At 38.9% G+C, this 27,175-nt stretch overlaps 1 protein-coding gene across 1 annotated transcript; it reads right to left on the reverse strand.

Moving 5' to 3' along the window:
• Nucleotides 1–3,186: 3,186 nt before the first annotated feature.
• Nucleotides 3,187–26,604, reverse strand: LOC132393377 (T-cell receptor-associated transmembrane adapter 1-like). The gene is made up of 6 exons (XM_059968507.1): nucleotides 26,509–26,604; nucleotides 25,720–25,833; nucleotides 23,189–23,234; nucleotides 6,939–7,000; nucleotides 6,165–6,226; nucleotides 3,187–5,332 (listed from the first exon to the last, which is right to left on the reverse strand). The coding sequence occupies exons 1-6, from the start codon at nucleotides 26,552–26,554 to the stop codon at nucleotides 5,033–5,035; spliced, it is 630 nt and encodes a 209-aa protein (XP_059824490.1). The 5' UTR covers nucleotides 26,555–26,604; the 3' UTR covers nucleotides 3,187–5,032.
• Nucleotides 26,605–27,175: the final 571 nt, after the last annotated feature.

The following is a 27,175-nucleotide window of genomic DNA, read 5'->3' on the forward strand; positions in this document are numbered from 1 at the left end:
AGTTAAATGTTAGAACCCCAAAGTCCCCCCCAGCTCCCACCATCCATACATAAAGAGCAGGGTGACAACCCCTCTCCCCCACCAGCAAAAATGCTTTGGCAGTCCCCCCACTGAGCACTCAGGCATGCAGCAAAGTATCAATAAGGACAAAGACTACTTGTTCACCTGGTAATTTGACATACCACAGGCTCTCTCTCTCACCCTAATAAGGGAAAAAGAGGTTTCAATTGATTGTAGTAAAAATACACCTGTATCTGGAAAGTCCAACTGCTGGTGAGTCAGTATCCTGGCAAAAACTACAGCATGAAGACAAAGAACACTCCAAGCAACTCCACAAAAAAGGTTATTGAAAAGCACAAGTCAGAAGATGGATACAAGAAAATTTCCAAGTCACTCAATATCCCTTGGAGTCCAGTTGTCAATCATCAAGAAATGGAAAGAATATGACATAGCTGTAAATTTGCCTAGAGCAGTCTTTCCTTAGAAACCAAGTGACTGTGCAAGAGGGAGGAGTAGTGAGGGAGGCCTCCAAAAGACCTATGACAATCTGGAGGAGTTATGAGCTTCAGTGGCTGAGATGGGAGAGACTGTGCATATGATGACTGTTACCCAGTTGCAGCTTTATGGGAATATGGTAAAGAGAAAGCTATTTAAAAAACTCACATGACATCTCAGCTAGAGTGTGCCAGAAGGCATGTGGGAGACTGAAGTCAGCTGGAAGAAGGTTCTATGTTCTGATTAAACCAAAATTGAACTTTTTGGCCATCAGACTAAATGCTGTGTTTGATGTGACCCAAACACTACACATCATCAGAGACACACGATCCCTACCATCAAGCATGATGGTGCCTACATCATGTTGTGGGGATGCTTCACAGCAAAATACAGGGAAATCCTGGGGGAGATCCTGATTCTGTCAGTCTGCAAGAGAACTGCAAATTGGGAGAAGATTTGTTTTCCAGCAAAACAATGATGCTAAGCATAAAGCCAAAGCTAACCAGGAATGGCTTAAAAACAAGAAAGCTCATGTCCTCGAGTGGCCAAGTCAGAGTCCAGACCTCAATCCCATTGAGAATTTGCAGCTGCACTTGAAAATGGCTGTTCACTCATGATCCCCATGCAATCTGACAGAGCTTGAGCAGCTTTGTAAAGACGAATAGGGGGAAATTGAGGTGTTCAGATGTGCAAGGCTGTAATTGCTGTCAAAGATGCATCTACTAAATACCGACTTGAAGGGGGTGAGTAGTTAAGTGATCAATTATTTTGTGTTTAATAATAGTAATAAATTTAGACCAATTTATAGAAGTTTGTTTTCACTTTGACACAAAGTCCTTTCTGTTGATCAGTGTCATAAAAGCCAAATTAAATCCACTGTGATTCAATGTTGTAAAACAACAAAACACAAAAATTTCCAAAGGAAGTGAAATCTTTTTATAGGCACTGTATGTGTGATGAACAAGTGTAAGACAAAAGACTACTTACTGGTGGCACATAAATTGACAGTTGGAAATGATGGTTATCCTAAGCTTATCTTATATATTCTAAAACCCAAGCTACTTTCAGCTCCAAGCATTTTGGATAAGCAGCACTCGAACTCAATAATCTGTTTTAAGTGATCACTCTTATTTCTAATTCTCACCTATGGCCTCTCTAGATGCTCCCTCTGGAATATCCTATCTAACTACTGCTGTGATATTTTCCCTAATCAGTAGTGTTACTCCTTTCTTCACCCATAACATATTTAATTCTTTCAGAAGGTTAGGTTCTATCGTCTAAGGGAATCACCTATTAGATAAAAAGCTGATAGTTATTAAAACAAAACTATATTGTTATTAAGCAGTGCAAACACAAGGAAATCTGCAGATGCTGGAAATTCAAACAACACACACAAAATGCTGGTGGAACACAGCAGGCCAGGCAGCATTTATAGGAAGAAGTCGACAGTGTTTGTTCCTATTGATGCTGCCTGGTGTGCTGTGTTCCACCAGCATTTTGTGTGTGTTGTATTGTTATTATTCAAAAAACCAGAACTGGAAAATATTTTCCAGGTAAAGAGATTATAATCAGAATGTTTATTATCCTTAACATGATAAAATTTGTTGTGGCTGTAGTGTAAGATATAAAAATATTATAAGAATCAATAGTGCAAAAACGTTAGTATGATGTTTTTTCTTTAATTGGTTTCTTTCTGGTTTCTGGCTTTATGGCTACCTGTGAACAAGCAGATCTCAAGGTTATATAATTTATACATTCTTTGATAATAAATGAACTTGAAAAGAGGAATAGTAAGAGAGCATGTTGGATGGGAGTCTGGCGATGCATGCTGCCTTTCCAAGGCACTCACTGGCCTTTTGAAGAAGCTGTTGATGGTAGGCAGGTGTTGTCCATGAAGCTGGCTGAGTCTGCAGCAGATTTTAGTCCTGCACATTTAAGGCGATGAAGCAATCAGTCAGAATGCTTTCCACCATGCATCTATCGAAATCTGCTAGGCATCCCTATCACCTTAAACTGCTAATGAAATGCAGCCACTGGTATGCTTTCATTGTGATTGCACCAGTATGGTGGGCCCTACATGGATTCTCTGAGATGTTGACACCCAGGTACTTGAAACTGCTCACCCTTTTCACCACTAGTCCCTCAATGATCTGTGAGCAGAATCAGGCCCATTATCTTTAAAAAAAAGAAAGCACATGCTGGCATTAAATAGGATTCAGAGGAGGTTCATGAAAATGATTGAAGGAATGAAAGGTTTAATGATTAACCCATTGAATGTTGAAAAGCCTAGAGAGAGGACATTGAGAAGATGTTTCAATAGCTGGTGGTGGGGGTGGGGGGGGGGGAATTGGTTTGGGACCAGAGGATGATGAATTTGTAGAATTTATTGCCAAATATGGCTGTGGAGGCCAAGTCATTGAGTATATTCAAAATGGAGGTTGATAGTTCTTGATTAGCAAGGGTGTCAGAAGTTATGGGGAGAAGGCAGGAAAATGGGGTTGAGAGGGTTATTAAATCAACCATGACAGAATGACAGAGCAGACTAGATGGGCCGAGTGGCCTAATTCTGCTCTACATATTATGGTGTAATTTAAAACATGTTAAATTTTACAAAGGAAAATAATTTTTTGGCATTTTTATCTATTTTGTAATGATTTATTATACAGATAATTTCTAGTAGATCATTGAAAATTTCACATTATTTCAAATATTTTGTAGCCCAGCAAACAATGTCAAGATCTAATGCTATTTAAATTAATATTAAATATCACCATGTTAAAATCTTAATCATAACAATATATACAAGAATGTAGTTATTTGTATTACCATTGTGTAAGCAAATCTGTAAAGAGTAGATTGACTTTGCACTTTGTTAATTATGCCACAGATTACAGGTAACAATCTTCAGAATCAGCTTCTGCATGTAATTATTAAATGATAAAGTGATTTTTCTTAAGTTAAATACTAAAAAATATATAAATGCACAATAATTGACATCATTCATTGTCTCCAGGTTATGCTAATAGCCCACTGATCTGTTTGTTGCTTCAGCAGTGAAGTAACGGTTGAGGTTTTTTCTTTAAAAATTAGGTTCAAATATTTCCTATAGATTTCTTGTTATATTTCGGTTAATTTTAAACAATACTAGCCTATTATCAGCATTTTCACATGAAAGTCAGGGAATTTACAGGATGAGAGGGGAAGAAAGTGCTGTGTCCTTTCTAAAGCCAACACCATTTTAGCGCTGAGGCTATGAAGACTGCCCTGGCTGCTGTGCTCCATGCCTGCTGATATGATGAACTGATAAGCAAGGCTTTGGGCCTACTCCAGGGTTCAGATCCGAGGGCTCCTTTTTAGTTCAGAATACCGTTGTTTGCTTTAATTGTCTACATGTCTTTCTCTTGCACATCAAGTGTTGGTCTTTTATTGTTATTTTCATTTTTTTTTCTTTAATTGGGTTATTTCAGTTTCTTTGTGGTTACCTCTGAGCAAGCAAATCTCAAGGTTGTATAATTTGTACATACGTTGGTAATAGGTGTAATTGAATCTTGAAACATTTTGAAAGAGGGTGATTAAAACATTGCTGCTTCTGATGCTTCCCTTTTAAATGCTTAACTTGGATTGACTATAGATAAGAACAAAAATGGACATTTTGTTTGTCCCAAGAATATGTATCTGGATCTTACATGTATCTCCACCTGTCTACGTCTTAAGCTTAAGCTTAAGCTTAAATGAAAATTAAAATTAATATTTGTCGGTGTGCCCCATAGTTTCTATGACCTGTATCAGCAGTATTGTAAGGATGTGTTTTGGCATGTAGCAGAAGGGTTGATTTTAAACGTAAGGAGTAATGAAGTATTGTAAATGATCAATTTATAACTTAAATTAGACATGTATTCAACATATTTGGCAATGCAATATAAAAATATCTCTTAATGGAAAACTAAAACTGTAGAACTATTTTGATATTCAACATTCAAACAATTAACTGCATGCCTCGTTTAATCTTCCAACTACCTATTTGGAATTCGCCATTTAAATGAGCATGGGCAGAGAGGAAGTTCTGTCGTGTAGGTGAGAAAAGCTGTATGAATTAACTTAAACTCTGACAGGTTATTAATCTATTTGAATTGAAAACTGCATTTTATGAATTTAGTAAATTATGGAGAAATGCATTAGTTATATGAACTGAGAAGCTGAAACTTTCTGTTTTTCTTCTCTGCTGTCTGAACAGCTGAGTAATTCTAACATTTTCTGTTTTCATTTTACGTTTTATTTTACGTTATTTTACGATTCCAGCATCTTTTTTACACTTTGTCTTTATACTTCACTGAGGATCCCACTGTGCACAATACAAAATGGAGGTCCCAATATGAATACGTTGAATATATGATGAGAATTCCAACAGAAGCTAGCTGTTTACCCATATTTCTACTGAAGGCAAAGACAACTTTCAAAGCAAAGACTTTGTACAATAAGCTTGCCAATTTGTACATTTTCCTGAATGATGTTTAACCAATAATGACATCAGCACAATTTAAAAGTCACTTGCACTATCAAATGCTCTTGCTTTGTTAATAGACAATTTACTATGAGATGTATTTATCTTGCCATAAAAGATGGTAGGGTCATTGTGAATATTTTCTTCTTTTCTGCCTTCGTTAAAATTAATCTGGTCACTGTTCAGATATAAGCTTGGCTGTGAGGTCAGAGTATGTAAATTTCCATCTGAATCTGATTTTTCATTGTTAGTCTTTTGTTCCATCTTCCGGCGTTGTTTTTTCTGTTCATCTGTGAGATCTAGAGATGCATAACACATCTGATTTTCAATTGCCACCTGTCAACAAACATGGAGATTATTTAAAATTCAAAGCCTAGATTAAGGAATTGAGATAGCACATTTCCGATGGGTAAGCATTCACTGTTTTCTTAAGGTCAGTGGATAAGTAGTTCCGAAGTTTCTGTTTCGTAGCTATTCTAGATAATTCAAATATATAAGTGACGATATACTGGAAAAATCTAGTGAAAATATAGCAGAATCAAAACTTGAAGGTTAAACGATTATAAGGCTGACTAGTTTTAAAATATATGAATACACTTATTTAAGGAATAAAGGCTTAAAGATCATTGCCAATCTAGTCTGTCTGCTTTTCACAAATTGTCACAATATCATATCTGATATGTTTTGCTCAATGATTTTGGTTTCTCTTTTCCTCTGAAAATGTATTAATTTCTCTGCTTCAACTGCTGTCTATCCAAGTTACAATATTATAGATACTGTATATAGCCAATATATAACCGGCTGGTGGGTGAATACATTTTATAGGCACTGTATATTTAGTGATTTGAAAAACAGTCTACTGCCACTTCAGACTGGTTTGTCCTGAGGTTTTGCCTGTATTATAATGGTTTTTGGGGCCCTTGCAGCAAATTGTTGCTATAAATTAAGAAGCCATACATTTGTTCTTTTTATTATGTAATATGGCAGCCATGTCCATTTTCAGGTGACGCTGAAATCAATACAACAGTTCTGAATGTGGCAAACAGTGAACATTTGTAAAAGAAGTGATGTAGAATGAAATGGGAATCTGAATAGTGAATGATTTTCAATAGTACCAACTGAGTAGTGAATTAAGATAAATAACAAGCAATCTTCTTGGGAGAAATACCTTTATTTCATCTTCAGATCTGTTTGCTGGTGTCATGGCTTCATAACAGTCCTCGCTTTCAACTAGTACATAAAGCAAAAAATATATATAATTTTGCAAATGGTGATTATTTTCTTCAGACAAAAACCCAGTTTTTTTCATTGAAAATCTTCACAATTTGTAATCTATTGCAATGCTTCTATTACTTAATAGAGACAGATTTAATTGCACAGAATTCTACCATTTGAGAATTTACTGGAGCAGATTAGTCCTGGAGATCCTGCATTTTCTTCACATTTACTATTGTCACCAATGAAACATCCCATATAGTTCCTGCACCTCACTGCTTTCCTTCTTGAAGAATATAGATGCCATTATGACCCAAACTTCCAGACCACGTAATATTTTCCATTAATAATAAAATCCCAGTTAGGAAGTGAATATAAATTAATGTAACACTACCTGAGCAAATCACTTCAGCACATAAATTAAAATTAAAAAGCATAATTGCAAGAATTGTGTAGTCAAATTGTAAATACAGCAAGCTGAGAATATTTCAAATAACATTTTGATTTAAAATTTAAGTTTTGTAATGCCACACCCATGAAGTTTCCTCCTTATATTTTATTTGATTAACTCCTTATGAACACTTATGCCAAGGTGCAAACCTGTTTAAAGTGCCCAAAAAAAAAGACATGAATACATGATATGTACAATTATATCTCTCAAGAAAATGCCCAGGCTTTAACTAACTTATGTTTGAGCGGTCAAATTTACTTGGAAGAGGAAGCATACTTGCATTATCCTGAGTGAGATTGCCGTATATTGGATAGTCATCCTCTTCCTGGACCATTGGACTGTACACCAAAACAAAACAATTAAAGAATTAGATCAGCAAATCCCTGAGAGATACAAAAACTGCTTGCCTGACTGTCCCATTACTTGATGATTTTAATTAGTTTGGATTTAAATCTACAGTATGTATACTCAGTATATTCATTAGCCACACATTAGACCAGTTGGTACCTAAGATGATATGGATTTAAGACAGGAAGAATATCTGAGCTCCAGCTCACCCATTGATTGAAAATAATCCTTCTGTGCATTGTGATTGATGCTGAAATCTATTTGTTGGCAAGAATCTGGGTTAGCTCCTTCATGAAGCTATCAAGGTTATTAGTTTTGCCTGTTATTCTGTTTAAAAGGTTTTGATTATTTTTCTGAGTTTTTTTTGGTACTTTAAATTTTAAGTGTAATTTATTATTTTTAAATATTGACTCTACCTTCTCAAGGCTGAAAAGATTTCAAATTCCCCTCAACAATCAAGACAGAAAAGATGCATTACTATTGATCAAATTTATTTCATTGCGCTAGGTTAAACTGTGCATTCACACAGTTGCACCTTTAACAAATTACTATTCTTCTCAGAAAAACAGTCCATCTTTTAACCAGGAAGTTCAAGGGATGGAGGCTGAACATTATTGAAATATAGCCATTTGTCACCTGCTCTGAATAATTGCTAACAATAGCAAGTGTTGCTCTTTTGAATTTAATAATCGCCACTCCTGAATCAATCTTGAATGATGAATTCAGTACTTTCTCCACTACCATCCAACTGTTCAAATTTTCTTCTCCACATCGTCACCCCTCCTCAACAATCCTGGTAGATTAAAGGGACAGTTACAAAAGAAAAACATGGACCTTTATTTATAAAAGATGGAAATGAAGGCAGAGGGTGAGAACACAGATCAGGAATATAAAAGTTACAAAGTGTTGGGCTGTGTGATGTGTCCTGCTAATACACCATGGGCTGTAAATTCAACACTTAAATTGATAGCTTTGACCAACAGAGAACCATGTTCTCTCTCCTTGTCTCATGGCTTGTGCCCAGAGTAACTCCCTGCCTCACTCTGTCAGAGGTATTCCCTCTGTTCTGGCTGCTTGCACAGGCATGCATATAAGTACTGTACATCTACTCTGCAACTCCATGCTATCTTGTATTCTCTTCTTCACAGTTTTGGCAAAAGATCTTCAAACTGAAATGTTAATGCTTCTTCTCTTTCCACAGATGCTACTTGACCTGCTGAATGTTTATAGTATTTTCTGTTATTATATACTGTTGAACTTACCTGATCGAACAATTGTCCATTGCCCTGCTGAGTGGGAATGCTCTGATCTAGTTCTTAGCAATCCTGGACATTGTATCAAGCAGAACCTGAACTTGGAGTTCTACCTGATTTGAGCTGAACTTCAAACCCATACACTCAACACCACTACCCTTTGCCATCTCCCTCATGCAGCCCTTGCCTCAGCTAAAATTGCCACTTCTGTTTTTGCAACTTCAATGATTAATTTATTACTATTTTTGCTATATGATCTATTTTTCCCATTTCATAAACATGAGCTCATCAAAAACTTATTTTTTACTTCATCCTTTCTGGGATGCCAAATTGCCCTTGCAAAGATGGTGGTGAGCTGCTTTCTGGGACTGCTTAAGATATACCCATTACTACTGAGTAGGAAGTTCTGGGATTTAGACCCAATAATGATGAAAAGTCAATGATATACAGTACGTCCATAGCCGGATGATGCAAAACTTGGAGAGGAAATTGCAAGTTCAAAGGTCAAAATAAATATATTATCAAAATACTATATTTCACCATATGAGATTCCATATATATCACCCAGAGAATCATTTTCCTGCGGGCATACACAAAAAATCCAAGAAACACAATAGATTCAATGAAATACTGCCCCCAACAGGACAGACTAACACCAATGTTGAAAAGAAAAAGAATCAATAAGTAACCCCTCTGGTTCAAGAGCCTGATGGTTGAGGAGTAATAATTGTTCCTGAACTTAATGGTGTGGGTCCTGAAGCTCCTGTACCTCCTTCCTGATGGAAACTGTGAGAAGAGAGCATAGCCCGTATGGTGGGGGTTCTTGAAGGCTCTTGTTAAAGGATGCTACTTTCCTGTGACAGCACTCCATGTAAATATGCTCAATAGTGGGGAGGGTTTTAGCTATGATGGTCTGGGTAACATCCACTACTTTTTATAAGTTTTTCTGTTTAAGAACTTCGGTATTTCCATACCTGGCCATGATGCAACCACTCAGTATACTCTCCGCCACACATCTGTAGAAGTTTGTCGAAGTTTTAGATGCAAACTTTGCAAAGAGGAAGTAAAGGAGCTGCTATGCTTTCTTCATAATTGCACTTACATGCTGGGCTCAGGATCCTCTGAAATGATAACGCTGAGAAATTTAAATTTGCTGACCCTTTCCACCTCTTGACTCCCTGATGAGAACTGGTTCATGAACCTCCAGTTCCTCCTCCTGCAGTCAATACTTAGTCTTTCTGACTTTGGGTGAGAGGTTGTTGTTGTGGCACCACTCAGCCAGATTTTTGGCTACTCAGCCTTAGACTTCAGTCAATTGTCATCATGTTTGAATCAGCAAATGATAGAGGCATCATCAACAGACTTAAATACAGTATTGGAGCTGTGCTTAGCCTCACAGTCTTAAATATAAAGGGCATAGAGCAGGGGTCTAAATACACAGCCTTGTGGTGCGTCTCTGCTGATGGAGATTGTAGAGAAGATGTTGCCAATCCTAACGGGCTGGAGTCTGCAAGTGAGGCGATTGAGGACCCAATTGCACAAGAAAGTATTGAGGCTAAGGTCTTGAAGTGTATTGATTAGTTTTCAGGGGATGATAATATTTGATTTGTTGTCACCTATGTTGCCTTAGAAGGCCTTGGCAGACAGGATTAAGGAAAACCCCAAGGCATTCTACAAGTATGTGAAGAGCAAGAGGATAAGATGTGAGAGAATAGAACCAATCAAGTGTGACAATGGAAAAATTGTGCATGGAACCAGAGGAAATAGCGGAAGTACTTAATGAATACTTTGCTTCAATATTCACTACGGAGAAGGATCTAGGCAATTGTAGGGATGACTTGCAGTGGACTGAAAAGCTTTAGAATGTAGATATTAAGAAATGGGATGTACTGGAGCTTTTGGAAAGCATCAAGTTGGATAAGTCACCAGGACCAGACGGGATGTCCCCTGGGCTACTGGGGGGAGCAAGGGAGGAGATTGCTGAGCCTCTGGCAATGATCTTTGCATCATCAATGAGGAATGGAGAGGTTCCAGAGGACTGGAAGATTTCGGATGTTCCCTTTTTCAAGAAAATGAGTAAGGATAGTGCAGGAAACTATAGGCCAGTGAGTATTATTTCTGTGGTTGGTAAGTTGATGGTGAAGATCCTGAGAGGCAGGATTTATGAACATTTGGAGAGGCATAACGTGATTAGGAATAGTCAGCATGGCTGTGTCAAAGGCAGGTTGTGCCTTACGAGCCTGATTGAATTTTTTGAGGATGTGACTAAACACATTGATGAAGGTAGAGCTGTAGATGTAGTGTATATGGATTTTAGCAAGGCATTTGATAAGGTACCCCATGCAAGGCTTATTGAGAAAGTAAGGAGGCTTGGGATCCTAGGGGACATTGCTTTGTGGATCCAGAACCGGCTTGCCCACAGAAGGCAAAATGTGGTTGTAGATGGGTCATATTCCGCATGGAGGTCAGTGACCAGTGGTATGCCTCAGGGATCTGTTCTGAGACCCTGTGATTTTTTATAAATGACCTGGATGAGGAAGTGAAGGGTTGGATTAGTAAATTTGCTGATGACACAAAGGTTGGGTGTGTTGTGGATAGTCTGGAGGGTTGTCAGAGATTACAATGGGACATTAATAGAATGCAAAACTGGGCTGAGAAGTGGCAGATGGAATTCAATCCAGAGAAGTGTGAAATAGTTCATTTTGGTAGGTCAAATATGATGGCAGAATATAGCATTAATGGTAAGACTCCTGGCAGTGTGGAGGATCAGAGGGATCTTGGGGTCCGAGTCCATAGGCTGCTCAAAGCAGCTGTGCAGGTTGACTCTGTGGTTAAGAAGGCGTATTGACCTTCATCAATCGTGGAATTGAATTTAGGAGCCGAGAGGTAATGTTGCAGCTATATAGGACCCTGGTCAGACCCCACTTGGAGTACTGTGCTCAGTTCTGATCACCTCACTACAGGAAGGACGTGGAAACCATAGAAAGGGTGCAGAGGAGATTTACAAGGATGTTGCCTGGATTGGGGAGCATGCCTTATGAGAATAGGTTGAGTGAACTCGGCCTTTTCTCCTTGGAACGACAGAGGATGAGAAGAGACCTAATAGAGGTGTACAAGATAATGAGAGGCATTGATCGTGTGGATAGTCAGAGGCTTTTTCCCAGGGCTGAAATGGTTGCCACAAGAGGACACAGGTTTAAGGTGCTGGGGAGTAGGTGCAGAGGAGATGTCAGGGGTAAGTTTTTTACTCAGAGAGTGGTGAGTGCGTGGAATGGGCTGCCGGCAACGGTGGTGGAGGCAGATACAATAGGATCTTTTAAGAGTCTTTTAGATAGGTACATGGAGCTTAGAAAAATAGAGGGCTATGGGTAAGCTTAGTAATTTCTAAGGTAGGGACATGTTCGGCACAACTTTGTGGGCCGAAGGGCTTGTATTGTGCTGTAGGTTTCCTATGTGTTCTATGTTTCTATGATAATTGGGCACTTATTTCTGCAAACAAGCCCGAGTGAAGCCCCCAGCAAAGCACTGAAAGATGAGGTTTCTTATTTGCCAAGGTTAGCACACGATATCTTGACTGCCTGTTTAACATCACCCTATGGCAGTATGTAAACTGAAGTTAGGATTATGGAGGAGGACTCTTTTGTTAAGTAGAACCATTCGCACTTAATTGTTAGATGTTTCCAGTCAGGGGAACAAGACCTCTGCTTCTAAGCACCACAAAGAGTTTATCAAGAAACGTACCCCGACCTTTTGCCTTCCCCAAATCAGTAGTCCAGTCCATCTAGTGTATCAAGAGTCATTGGGTCTTACCGATATATCCAACAATTCCAGAGTGAGCCATGTCTCCATGAAACACAGAACACAGCAATTCCTCATTTCTCTCTGATACAGCAATCTCGCCCTTAGGTTCTCTATCTTGTTCTCCAGCAAATGTACATTTGCTAACAAGATGCTGGGTAGCGGGCATTTCGTTCCACAGCATTTCAGTCTAACTTAGTGTCCTCCTCGCCTTCCTCTCTTTCTGGCATGGCAATTCACCTTCGTCTGCTTAATGATGCCATACCTGTATGCTTGAGAGTTAAGTCCACCGAGTCATTCTGAAGATCGTGAGATCACTAGTTCATTAAGACAATTCAAAAGTGCATTGCTTAAAGGGAAATTACAGGCTGAAGATTGCAAGTGGGAGTAATTCAGTAGATGTAGATCTTGAACAGAGGTTTAAAACCTGGCGTCTATAGACCCCTTACTTAACGGTATTGGTCCATGGCATAAATAAAATTGGGAACCCCTGATATAGAAGTTTTGTAAGCAGTCCTCAAAACGTAGCCATGGTTCACCGACACCATCTTGGACCAGTCAAGTAGTGAAGTTTCCATATATTTACTGCCCATGTCCTTCTGGGCTATAGAGTTTCAGGTTGAGGGAGGTACCAAAGCAGTAGCCTATCAAAGTAACTGTAAATAGTATGTGCTGTAGTTGAAGAGAGAAAATATTTAGAATTCTTAATGGGTGCCAATCAAGTGAGCTACTTTGTCCTGGATGGGTTCCTGGGAATTGTTTAAGCTGCACTAATCCCCAGCAAGTGGATCATATTCCTGTCCTTTACCTTGTGAGATGGTCTAAGAACTTTGAGGTATCTGGAGGTGAGCACGCTGGCAGACTCATAGATCCAATATTGACCCATAGAACGTTAGCAGTTGGGAACATAGCAACAGCAATACTATTGAATTGAAGGTCACTGATTAAAATCTTGTTGGTGAGATCCTAAATCCTCACTTATACCGTATCTCACCCACGATCAATCCTATATTCTTGAGCAATACAGGCTTCCAATGTCACATCTTGTGCTTTTCTCCTTTCTTAGTCTTATATCTCCCTATTTCCATAACTCCTACAATTCTACAACAATCTGTTTATCCTATCCAGCCCCTTGTGTATCCTGTACATCTTCATCACAACCATGATTCATGTCTCCTACAGCTAAAACATTGGAACTCTTTTCCTGAATCTCTCTCCTTTAAGGTACTAGTTGCATTTACCACTTTGAATTTGCTTTTGGCTACTGATTTCACTGATCCTTCCTTTAGCCTGGAGTTAAGTTTTGTCTTCTCATTTTCATAAAGTACCTTGGGATGTTTGAAAACTTTCCAAATACAGGTTTGGAAAAAGCTGAGCAAAACTGCAGGCCTTGCTAATCTTGTTCACCTTCCTGAACAAGATGGCACAGCAGTGTCTCCATTCCTAAGAAGACTGAGGCAAGCAAGCCCCCCGCCACCCCACCTTAACTGAGTTTTACAGGAGCACCATTGACAGCATCCTGACAAGTTGCATCTCCATCTGGTATGGGAGCAGTCAGGCATTGGACCAGAAGTCTCCACAAAGGACTGTGAGAACAGCTGAAAGGATTATTGGGGTCTCCCTAACATCCATCGGGGAAATTTATCAGCAGCACTGCATGTATAAGGTCCTTAGTATTATTCAGGATCCGACCCATTCTCTTCCACTTCCATCAAGCAGGAGAGTATGATGCACGAAAACTGAAGAAACATTGTCTTGTTTCTATATACATTATATACTTGTAGCTGGTTAAATGACAATAAACTTGACCTGACTTGATTTGACATCATAATTCTGGCATAAAAACCAGCAACAAATGGGTCTCTACATCAGTAGTGCTAATTTCACTAAGATTAAGGATGTTTTAGTTATAATGGCAATACTCATCAAAAAGGCTGGTTCCTCCTTGGCTACAATACTGACTCTTTTGAATTAGTGGTGGAGAGAAGGTCACTAAACAAAGTGTTATCTATTATGTACAATCTGGCACGTCCTCTCCGTGACCTATTGAATAAGCAGCGGAGCACCTTTTGGAACTGACTCATTCAGCTCCACTGTGACAAAATGTTTCCTTTCAAATGCAATAAGCATATACAACAGTTCATCTCTGTGTGACAGGAGAGCACACATAATAATACAATAGTCTGTTTTAATACTTTGTACATTATTATTGCACATTGTTAAATTATTATTCTGTATATTATTATTCTGTACTTTATCATTAGTTAAGTCTGCACACTGCTAAGTGTGTTTTTAAATGTTGCTGCTGTAATGAAAATTTCTTTCTTGGGATCATTGAAGTATTTATTATTATTTTCAGAATAATTCTGTATTAATTTTCCATACTCCATCCATTAATATAGAATCATGGAATCATAGAATACGACAACACAGAAACAGGCCCTTTTGGCCCATCTAGTCTGCGCTGAACTATTGATCTACTTAGTTCCATCAACCAGTTTTTACCAATCTTATTTATTGATATTAGCCAGCTGGTGGCACAGTGACATCAGTGCCGGACTCCGGAGCGAAGGTTCCCGAGTTCAAACCCAGTCAGGCCACTCCCAGGCACGCTTTCCATCCGGGTTGAGTGTCGAGCTCGCAACTCGGCCTCGTAAAAAAAAAACACTGCGCTGTGAGAAGGACGTGGGGGACCACTGGCAGAATCTTTCCTCCAAGACAACCACTTGAAAAAAAAAGAGTGGTCGCTGAGGCTCTGGCAGAGTATGGCACACACACACACACACACACACACACAAATGTATTGATACTGCATTCTCTACAAAAGACCACTGTAGAATGACACTAGAAATTGATGGCAGAATAGGCTACAGATAAATAGGATTAGTATAGATAGGACTCGATGCTCTGCACGCTGGGCCAAAGGGCCATTTCTGTGTTGTGTGACTTGATCACTCTACACCAAAATCATTAGACCCTGAATATGGACAGAATAATTTAATTACATGAAAGACTGTAAAACCTTCCATTTCTGGATATGGCTCAACTTTGCTTTCCTTTTCCATTATATGCACTGGTTATTTATTTTATTGCATTTGAGCTACAGTGGCAAAATTTAGCAAACTATTTAAGTTTGCTTCTTAACTACAGTTAACCAAATCAAATAAACGGAGTCATATTTTTTTATATATTTAACTTCTGAAATTTTAATTTGTGATGCATTTAAGAAATAAATAGTAAACAAAAATTGTGCCAATTAGCATGGACACTTGAAGTATAAAGCAGAGCAAAATCCAAACAGTTCCTTCACATTCTGTTTGTATAACTTTATCACTTGTCCACTGGTGTCATTGGCATGCAATTCACTTGGATTTCTTTATGAAATCTATTTATGCTTCACTATTTTTATCTTTTAGAGCTTTTGATCCAAATAAACAATTTTCTATAAAGCAATGTAGAATTCTATAAACCACGGATATTAGTGGGTCATTCGACCATTTAATTTGGAACTGCATCTTTGAAACAGTTGCTTTTTTTGCGGAGAGGATTAGTCCATTTCACTTCATTGTCATTTTTTCTTTATCTGTCTCCTGATTTAGAGTAATCTTGGAGATGGATTTACCTCACATAAATAAAAATAGAGGAAAAGAATTTTAACAAAGACGAAGGTCTCCCTCTAAGTAATAACTGGAGTTTAATTGTAAACCAGGTGGGACAGCGGAAACCTGATTGGATGAGGAGTAACCAATCAGGAGGAATGGACAGGTGGTATAAATACCACCGGACTAGATAAGCCCAGACATCATCCCTGGTGAAGATGGCAGAGTATGTCATCAAAACATCAGTTAAAATGGAGAACTGTGCCCAGTTGGAAGCCCAAAAAGAGTTTATTCATATATCATATTGCTTAGTAATACAAATACCTTTTCCCTTTTTTAGTTTGAGAGCATATTCTTGGCAACATAATATAATAAAGATAAATGCTGCAGTTGGTAGGACTATAATTTATTTATGTACGGTATGTATTATTATCTCAACTATAATTATATGAACTTTAAAATCTAGAACATATTACGCAGAACTACTTTGCCAATCAATGATATAAAATATTATCAGTTGGAAAATTGATATAGTTTGCACATGTTATAAGGGGCATTTACAAGATGGTACTAAAGTGGTTGCCTACACAATAATTGGAAAATATGTAAGAACAAATTTTCAAGTATTGGAAAATTGGAAATAATTCTTACATGAGATAATGTGTTTATATAACAAAGTTTACACTGTGCTCACATTTTGCTTCTATCGTTAGAGTATTTTTAAAAATTTCTACCTGTGAATTTCTAAATAATTGCTCTTCAAATATGGAAGTTGAACAGAGTCAATACTCAAACATATTTTGATCATGTTGTTGAAAATGGAGACATTGGTGTAAAAAGATGCCACCTTATTTTCAACTTGCTACTTGTAATGTGTTCATTGTCTGCTCCTGGTTCTGGGTTTTTTCCTGATAAGAAAAATGGTAAAAAATCTGCACTATCACAGTAGAACATTTCACAAGAAATTTGGGAATAAAAGCCCCAGGAAAATATAGAAAATTGTGTTATTTTGAGGCTTTCAGTCACATCCAAGCCTTGCATATGTTCTTTTTTTCTCATTTTCATTTACTATGTAGGCAACCAAAACATTATTGTGGTGCCACACCCTGGGGTGTATCTGAGAGGTTAGCATTTGGTTTATTGACAATGGAAACCGTTTGAAATGACTGATCAGAATCTTCATGGCCACATACATTTACTCATTTCATATAACTACATTTTCATTCAAATTTAATCATTACTTTTCACTAAAGACACACTAACTGGTAAGCCAACATTTAGCAACTCAGAATACTCCCGAATTTGGAAGTTAATAATCAACATATCTCATCACATGTTAATATTGTAAATCTAGCATTAAAAATCCAAGTTACAACACATAATGTCATTTTTTTTTAGACAAGTGAGAAAAATTATTTTTCCTCTACTGGTTTATTATATCTCCATTTGTCCTGGCCTAATACCATGCCGTATTATCAAAGATATTATGCACCAATATTAATATTTATTATATCTAAGAAAAACTCAATATTTTGCCTGTAATGGCTTTGCATACAAAACTGCCACAGAGTCTAAGTGAAATTGATTTCTATAAGTTCCTTATTTTTTAAAGAGGATATTATCTTGTCATAGCATTACAATTTTATAAAGGTCAAAAAAACGAAAATAGATCATCTTATTACAGATAATAATGATTTTGGTACTCTTATAATGTAAGAGTCAGTGGTGTAGTTCACATCAGCACTAGACTTTGAGTTCAAATCCTGCCCGGTCCCAGCCTGGGCAGCAGCAATATCTGGGCAGAAGAATGGCCTGGCAATCTGCTTCCATATCTTGCCACAAAAACCCAGTGGACAACTACAGTGTCCATAGGGTCACCATGAGTCGACGATGACTCGAAGACACTCAACAGCATAGTGTAAGAGAACCAGAATTAAACAACTGGCCAGGCAAGATTAGATAATTAATTAATTACTAGAAACAATGATCTCTTGTGTACTCATCTCTGTATCACATACACTTAATCAAATAAATTAAGAGGAGAATTCAGTCCCCCTAAGCCTGAGTGTGCATCAGAGGACACTTAAATATTAACTTTATTGAATAATAATATATTGGTTTTAGAGCAGTCATTCCTCAGCAGGTACAGACTGTGAGCGTCACTGCAATAAAAATACGAAGCAGTACATGGTAATACGTACATAGAATATATGGTAAGGTTCCAGACAGTGTTGTAGAATAAAGAGTTCTCAGGGTACAGATACATTGTTCTCTGAAAGTGACAACATAGGTACATAGTGTGTGAAGAAGGTGTCTGGCAAACTTGTCTTCATCGGTTAGGACACTGAGTACAGGAGTTGGCATGTCATGTTGCAACTGTACAAGTTGTTGGTGAGACTAGTATTCTGCCTAGTTCTGATCACCCAGCCTAAGGAAAGTCTAGAGTCATAGAGCCATTGAAAATAACAGCACAGAAACAGGCCCTTCTGCCCATCTAGTCTCTGCCGAACTACTCAAACAGCTTACTCACATCTCACAACATTGAAATTGAGCTTGCATGCACCAGTTATGCGGGCAGCTTATACCACACTCTCACGACCCTCTGCGTGAGGAAGTTACCCCTCATGCACTCCTTAACCTCTAGTTGGACTACTATCTAACCTCAGTTGAAAGAGCCTGCTTGCATTTACCCTAATTATTCCATTCCTAATTTGTAGACCTCTATCAAGTCACTGATCAATCTTCTACGTGCCATGGAATAAACTCCTAAGCTATTCAATCTTTCCTTATAACTCAGATTCTCCAGTTCCAGCAACATGTTTGTAAATTTTCTCTGTACTCTTTCAAACTTATTTACATCTTTTCTGTGGGTAGGTGACAAAAACTGCACACAAAGCTCCAAATTAAGCCTCATCGGCATCTTAAACACCATCAACATAATACCTCATCTCCTGTACTCAATGCTTTGATTTATGAAGGCCAATATGCCAAAAGCTTTCTTTTCAACCTCATTTATCTGTGACACCACTTTCATTGAATTATGGACCTGTATTCTCAGATCCCTTTGTTCCACCACACTCCTCAGTGCCCTATCGTTCACCGTGTAAGATCTACCCTGGTTGGTCAAACTGAATTGCAAAACCTTGTACTTGTCTTCTTTAAATTCCACCTGCCATTTCTCAGCCCAGTTTTCCAGCCGGTCCAGTTCGCACTGTAAGTTCTGATAGTCTGTGTTGCTGTCAACTACACCCCCAATCTTGGTGTCATCTGCAAATTTGCTGATCCAGTTAACCACATTATCATCCAGAACATTGACAATGGACCCAGCACCGATCCCTACAGCACTCCACTAGTCATAAGCCTACTACCACTCTCTGGCTTCTCCCACAAAGCCAATGTCTAATTGAATTTACTATCTCATCTTGAATGCCAAGTGACTGAACCTACCTGACCAACATCCCATGCTGGACTTTTTCAAATGCCTTGCTAAAGTCCATGTAGACAACATCCACTGCCTTGCCTTCATCAACTTTCCTGGTAACTTCCTCAGAAAACTCTATAACATTGGTTAGACATGACCTGCCATCCAGAAAGCCATGCTAACTATCCCTAATCAGTCCAAGTCTATCCAATACTCATACAACCAGTCCATTAGAACACCTTCCAATAACTTTCCCACTATTGATGTCAGGTTCAATGGCCTGTAATTGCCTGGTTTATTTTTGGAACATTTCTTAAACAGCGGAACAACATTGGCTGTCCTCCAATCCTCCGGCACCTCACCTGTCACTATGGATGATTTAAATATCTCTGCTAGGGCCCCTGCAATTTCTGCATTTGCCTCCCACACGGTCGGAGGGAACACCTTGTCAGGCCCTGAGGATTTATCCACCCTGATTTGCCTCAAGACAGTGAACTCCTCCTGCCCTGTAATCTGTATAGGGTCCACAAAGTCAATGCTGCTTTGCCTCACTTCTATAGAATCTAGCCGTCTCCTGAGTAAATATAGATGAAAAAATCCATTTAAAAATCTCCCCATCTGCTTTGGCTCCATGCATAGATTACCATTCTGATCTGTCAGAGGTCTAATTTTGTCCCTCAAAATCCTTTTGCTCTTAACATATCTGTAGAATCCCTTAGGATTCTCCTCCACTTGGTCTGCTAGGGAAAGCTCTTGCCTTTTTTTAGCCTTCCTAAATATTACTGAAGTGTTCTCTTGCATTTCTTATACTCAATAAGTACCTCATTTGTTCCTACCTGACTATATCTGCTATGTACCTCCTTTTTTCTCTTAACCAGGGCATCAATATCTCTTGAAAAACAAGGTACCCTACACCTGTTATCTTTACCTTTTATTCTGATGGGCACACACAAACTTAGTACTCTCAAAATTTCACTTTTGAAGGTCTCCCGCTTATCAAGTACATCTTTGCCAGAAAATAACCTGTCTCAATCCACACTTGCCAGATCCTCTCTGATACCATCAAAATAGGCCTTTCTCCACTTTAGAATCTCAACCCATGGACCAGGCCTATCTTCTTGCAAATTTACTTTGAAACAAACAGCATTGTGATCACTGGGTGCAAAGTGTTCCCCTACACAAACTTCTGTCACCTGCCCTGTCTCATTCTCTAATAGCAGATTAAATATCGCACACTCTCTCATTGGGACTTCTACGTACTGATGAAGGAAACTTTCCTGAACACATTTGACAAAATCTATCCCATCTAATCTTTATTACAGTATGGGAGTACCTGTCAATATGTGGAAAGTTAAAATCACCTACTATAACAACCAGTATTTCTTGCAACCGTCTGCAATCTCTCTACAAATTAGTTCCTCTAAAATCCAGTGGACTGTTGGGTGATCTGTAATTTAGCCCCAATAACATCACTGTACTTTTTTATTCCTCAGTTCCACCATAACGCCTCACTAGTCAAGGTCCCTAGTCTGTCCTGACAGAGCACTGCTGTGACATTTTCCCTGACTAGTAACATCACCCCCTCCTCCTTTAACCCCTCTTGCTCTGTTGCATCTAAAACAACAGAACCCCGGAACATTGAACATGCCCCTTCTGCAACCAAGCCTTACTAATGGCTACAATATCAGGATTCCAGGTGTTGATCCACGTCCAAAGCTCACCCACCTTCTACGCGACTTCTTGCGTTGAGATACGCAGCTCAGGACATTAGCTGCACTATTCTCAACCTTTTGATTCTTGATTCTGCCTGAGGTCCCGTTTCTGCCTCCACAACTCTCCACTATCCATTCTAGAACTCTGGTTTGCTTCCCCTTGCTAATCTAGTTTAAACCCCCCCCCCCCCCCCCACCCATGGAGCACTAGAATGTCTTTAAACTGAAAGGGATGCAGAAAAGGACGTTGCTGGGATTAGAGGGCAAGAGTTATAAGGAGGCTGGGACTTCTTTTCCTCGGAGCATTGGAGGTTGAGCTGTGGCCATATAAAAGAACAAAGTGAAGAGAGTAGATAAGAAGGATGGTCACTCTCTTTTACCTAGGGAAGGAGAGTCTAAAACTAGAAAACGTGTATTTCAGGTCAATGTGGAAAGATTTTAAAGCATACTGAGGGCAGGTTTTTCACACAATGGGTAGTGGTATAAGGAACGAGATACTGGAGGAAGCATGGACAATTACAATGTTTAAAAGGCTTTTGACAGGCACGTGGATAAAGAAAGGTTTAAAGGATACAGGCCAAATGCAGGCAAATGGGACTAGCTCACGTAAACCTCCTGGTTGCCATGAATGAGTTGGGCTGCAGTGTTTCCATGCTGTATCATTCTACGACTATAAGAGTAATGGGACTGAAAGTCTAACATCAGTACCCAGGGATTCTATGCTTCAGGCGAGTAGCTCCAAGTTATCTGTCCAGCACCTCATGCTCTGGATCATGCTGAGGTTTTGACAGCAAGTATAAGTGCACGGAGCTCCACTCTCCAGGAGGTGTATTTCAATTACGTATCATTGCAGTTACATGTGTCACTAGAAAGACTGAAAAGTCTATTTTCCTGAAAATCCATTAAGATGCCTAGCTCCACCTAAGATTTCACAATGGCTTCAGATTCACGCTGTAAAACTAGATTCACCTCAGAAGGTTTCCCATCTTTCATTGAAGAAGATAGCCAACATTAAATAGCCTGTTAGTGTGCTTCCCATTTCTGAAACTTAGACTTTTAAGTAACAGTCGTCTTAGTACTACATTGTCCACTTAAAAGCGTCTTCAAATTCTTAGGTGAACACATCACATTGCCTTCTAAATATTCCTGCCAAAATACTCTTGACCACTTCTTTTTGTCCTCATTTCCATTCCCACATAATTGATCCAAAATGGAGTTCAGATTTGCCACCACCTGTTGCTTCTCTATTCTACCCTGTCCCTTCAAGATTTGGCTCTTAACTTAAATTTCCTAATCTAAAGAAAAAAAACCTCTGGGAAAATTATTCCTCCATTCCATGTAATCTTCTTTTCTTAACACATTTGATATAGTCAGACTAGAAGCTGCCAGTAATCTTGTACAGAAAACATCTTGCATAAAGCACACAAAATGCTGGAGGAACTCAGCAGACCAGTCAGCATCTATGAAAAAAAGTACACAGTCGATGTTTCAGGCTGAAACCCTTCATGAGTCCTGATGAAGAGTCCCAGACCAAAAATCAACTGTTTACTCTTTTCCATAGATTCTCCCTGGCCTGCTCAGTTCCTCCAACATACTGTGCATGTTATTTTGGATTTACAGCACCTGCAGATTTTTTCATGTTTGTGACATCTTGTATTACTTAGATTACAGTTTTTCTGCAAAGATTATGGCTACGAGTAATCCTTTTGTTGCACTCAATACCAATCTGAGCAGGGGATTTTTGGGCAAATTAATTCTACGTTCAAATATGGTCAAGAAAACTAGTATTAATGAAAAGTAAATTTGTCATCATAAATTACTTCAAATTACTACTCAGAAACACTCGACAAGACTTAGATTACTTCAGATATAGTTTGCACACCAATATGTTCTTATGAAGAAAACAGTAGCATTTTTAATAGAATACAGATTGTTCTGGGCCCTACCAGATTTATAAACTTTGGTTTGTTTGTTTGAAGATAGCTAACTGTGTCTAATAATTCATTATAAAAGCGGTACCTTCACTCAAAAACTTCAGCTTCTCTATTGCCATATCTGAACACATCTGCAATAAATTATAATATCCTAACATACTTTAAATAAGGTAAAATTATTAAATCATGTAAGTTTGAAGATATTCCAAAATTTAGAGTAACATGCAAATATTCAGAAGTAGCAGTCACTTCTATCAATCTATTTATCTGCCAATCTATGTATATATATCTAAGTAGTCTGAATTTCAGATAAAACAAGGTGAGGACAATCTGCTTGACAAACATTGATAAAAATATATAAATGTAATTTTAGTTAAGCAATATCGGAGCAAAGGAAAATTCATTCATTCAATAATTTCATAAATATATCTAAATGTTTAAAAAAAGCTCCGAGGCCATACCTCTGCAATTGATTGACACTGACATTTCGATATATTAAGCTGGGTGCTGTAAGTAAGAGAATGGAGTAGTTATTCTTATGTTAAACTATTATATCATTAAAAGACCAAACAAACTGCTATAACTTATCTGAACGATTGCTGACAGTTGTAACCATTTAACAAAGCACGTCCTGTTTGATTTAATTTCAAGCAACATTGAAGCAAATTGCCTTCAAAACTCAGATTTTCTTTTTAGCTTAGACTGCTATTTCACTTTTTCAAATGTTTGCTTAAGAGGATGGAGTCCTATGTACTTGGAGTTTATTTTTCTTACACAACAGAAATATATCGAATTATATTTCAGAAGTATGTGTATTGCAGCTGATCGGGAGTGTTGTGATATCCTGCATGCAGGTAGTTATCTGCAAAGTATTATCTCTTCCTGAACTGTTGTCTTCCAGTTGCTCTTTTAGAACTTGAAGTCTATCGGTTCTGAATGTGAAGGAGCAATCAACAGAAAAGAATATTACTTATTTCTTCCAGAAGTTGAAATTCAAGTCACCAAAGTTAAGGCTGGTTTCCTCATTCCACACTTAACATGTAAACTATTCAGTCTGCATATTACATGGGGCTAGGACTCAATATTTCTGACTACCTTTGCAGAAGTACTTTTGCCTATATAATTGTGAGTTTAACTAAACTCTGGCAAAATGGCTACTCATAAAACTAACATTACAGTGATGATTTCAAGACAATGTATTGGAGGGAAGAGCAGCGAGGTCTGCATTATCTACCACTCATTTAACACTTACTCAATGCTTTAATTTCTCTAATCATTACTTACTGCTTCAGCACGTTTGGGAAAAAATATATCAAATGCACTTCCCTCAGAACTTGAAAACTAACTATCAATTTTGACCTTCAATGTTGTTATCCCAACACCCAATTTAAATTTGTTAATGGAATAGTTAATATGATAGTCACTGGATGTAAGATAGTCGAATTTTAAATATCTGCAACATCTCAAAGTAAGTGATAATTAAGCCTTGTTTACATTTTAAATGTTTTAGACACAGAAGTAGGAATAGACCATTCAGTATCCTCGTGCAAGCTTTTCCATTTCATAAGATCATAGCTTATCTTTTACCTCAGTACTATTTTCTTCCAATATTTCTATATCCATTCCTTTCCTCAAAATCTAACATATCTGTCAAACTCTTGAATCTGCTCAGCAAACTAGCTTCCTCTGTTTCCAAAGTTTACTGGAATCTGTGTGAAGATATCATCCAGATTTCTTTTGAGATCAATATTCCGATTTTCAGTATAGCCAGCCAAGGGATATACCAACCTGCATCAACCCTCATAAGATCTTATGTGTTTCAATAAATTCACCTCTCATTTTCTGTCCCCTAAATAAGATACCTGGCCTATTCAGTCTTTATGGTACAACAAACCTACCACCCCAGAAATATCTTGTAAATCTTCACTGTACTGTCCCTGCCTAGCCTACCATGAACAAAGAGATCAGACCTGTACAGAATGTTCCAGAATCAGTTTCACTCTATATAATGGATGTCAAGTCCGTCTCCTATAAATGTCCATTCAATCAGCAAACCCAGGAAGTGAAAAGAAGCTTTAAAAAGCAATCAGCCTGTAATTGTTTCTGTCCTGGTTTTATTCCCCCTTTTTTGACACATCTCTGTTTCAGGATTTGTCCTTTGTGATTGTTACTCCATTGTTTTCCTCCTTCAGCTGCACTGAGTTCATGCACGAAGATCAGTACTTCCATGATACAACGTCCTGTTTGACAGAACACGTGTCTTAAAAACTGACTAGAAAATTGAGGCAGGAATGGCACGTCTTATTGAATGTCTATCAGACATAAGAGCAGAACTAGGCCATTCAAAATAGTCCACGCCAAAGTGTGTGACCTTGCACATCCCTGCATTATATTCCACCTGCCTCCTCTTTGCCCATTCCCCCAGTCTGTCTCCGTCCTCCTGCAGATGCCCAGCTTCCTCAACACTCTCGGCCCTTCCACCCATCTACAGAGTCATGGGAAAATACAGCATGGTAGCATAGTGGTTAGCACAATACCATGCAGTACAGGCGATTCCCACTACTGCCTGTATGTTCTCCCAGAGACCGTGTGTGTTTCCTCCGGGTGCTCTGGTTTCCTCCTGCAGTCCGGTTGGTAGGTTAATTGGCCATTGTAAATTGTCCCAGGATTAGGTCAGGAGTAAATCAGCACAGCTCAAAGGGCTTGTAAGGGCCTTCTCTGTATTCTATCCTTATAAATAAATAAACTAGGCCCTTTGACCCATCTAGTCTGTGCAGAACCATTTAACTGCCTACTCCCATGGCCTGCACCTGCATCATAGTCTTCTATACCTTCTACCCTCTACTTTCCCACTAATCTTTGCTATAATAATTAATGCCCACTAATGTCTCCGTCAGACCTGACTCGGAGTAACAGGTCTAATGCAACAAATCACATGAAGGAACTTGGTACAAATGAAAAGTTAAAGTTAGACATTGGAAAAGATCCTCACCTTTTCGATTCGCTGACATGCAGTAGAAAATGTTCATTATAAGAGAAGCTACTAGAGCCAGGGCAGTAACAGCCAAAAGTCCCCAAACTCCATTGTGGCAGAGGGCGGGTGGATCTGTACAAATAAAGTAAGTCGTTGTTAATATAGATTTACGGTCAAGTAAGAAAAGCCCCCTACACCACATGAACTGCCATCCAAGCGCTTTCAGCACAGTGTGTTCTGTGATTAATTGCAGTTCTTTCAGACCCAGCCGCTCTTGGTACCGTGCAGTTCGGCAAAATACTATTAACTCAGAACACCAGTAAGTGAGAAATGTACCTCTTCATTTTGAACACCCAATACATACCAAACGCACTGCCTGCATTATCGGTCACCCTGACTTCACCTCTTGTGTTATGTATACAGCAATACAATTCTAATTATTTTACAAGTTACCGCTCAGAAGCGCGGGACACGAGCGGGATGAAGGGCTCTCTTCACAAAAAGCGGTCTAACTTTTCATGAGGGGATCACAACCTCAAGTATACGAGCTCAAGGCAAAAACGATGGTCCCGATGCTTATGCAATTTTGGCTAAACACTTTGACAAAGTCATTAGCTCACTCCCTGTCACGAAGGATGCTTTTTAAAAGTGGCGCTCCACTCCGTTCCTTCATGAGTTACAGAATACAGTACCGACAACGCCGCGATCTTTCCACGCAATTAGACGAAGTCTGGACGGCTTTATATTCTGTGAGATAACCATGCGCTTTTAATAGTTTCTATGAAGTAGTCGAGCTTTTCCACATACCCATTGTGCGTGCGCGGTCCCGTCCTGCGAACGCAGCCTCAGCCATCCGCCTCTCCGATCCTCTCCCACTCCAGGGACATGCTGAGCAACAGGAAATCGCTGACGTCTCTCGCACTTCGCATTCTGCTAAAAGGTTGCACCAAATTTCTAACGTGTTGTGTACTTCGTAGCTCGATCAGCATTCGTGGAAAGACACGGGCGTGGAAATGATGGGTAAACAGTAATTCGCGATACCTGCTGGGAGGCATCAGTTAGCCTCTTTGGGTAAACGATTGAACTATCTTGCAGCAGCCGGGCTCGCGGTGAACAAGGCCAGGTGTTTTCTCCAGCTATGGCAAGGGTTCCTTCAGAGAGTCGGTGGGAGGGCGAATTACGTGAAGAGCTGTCTACCTCGCATCAGGAGAACTCCGCATTTTCCTCGCAGAACCACTCTGGACTATTTTGTTGAACAGAAAGTTGCGTTGCTGCTACACAAGTGATCTGAAATCTAAATTCCTTTGTTCTGGAGTTTATCTGCGGGGACACCAAAATACAAGGAACTAAATATATGCGTTAGAAGCTATGATTCTCAGAGCACTAGCCCAGCTCTCCAGTGTTGAGAAACCTGTTAATTGATACCTAATACCCGAAGAACCCAGACCAACAAGAACAAACAAGGAGCCCTCTC

This window comes from Hypanus sabinus, chromosome 4, assembly GCF_030144855.1.
Source record: "Hypanus sabinus isolate sHypSab1 chromosome 4, sHypSab1.hap1, whole genome shotgun sequence".
Lineage (NCBI taxonomy): Eukaryota > Metazoa > Chordata > Chondrichthyes > Myliobatiformes > Dasyatidae > Hypanus > Hypanus sabinus.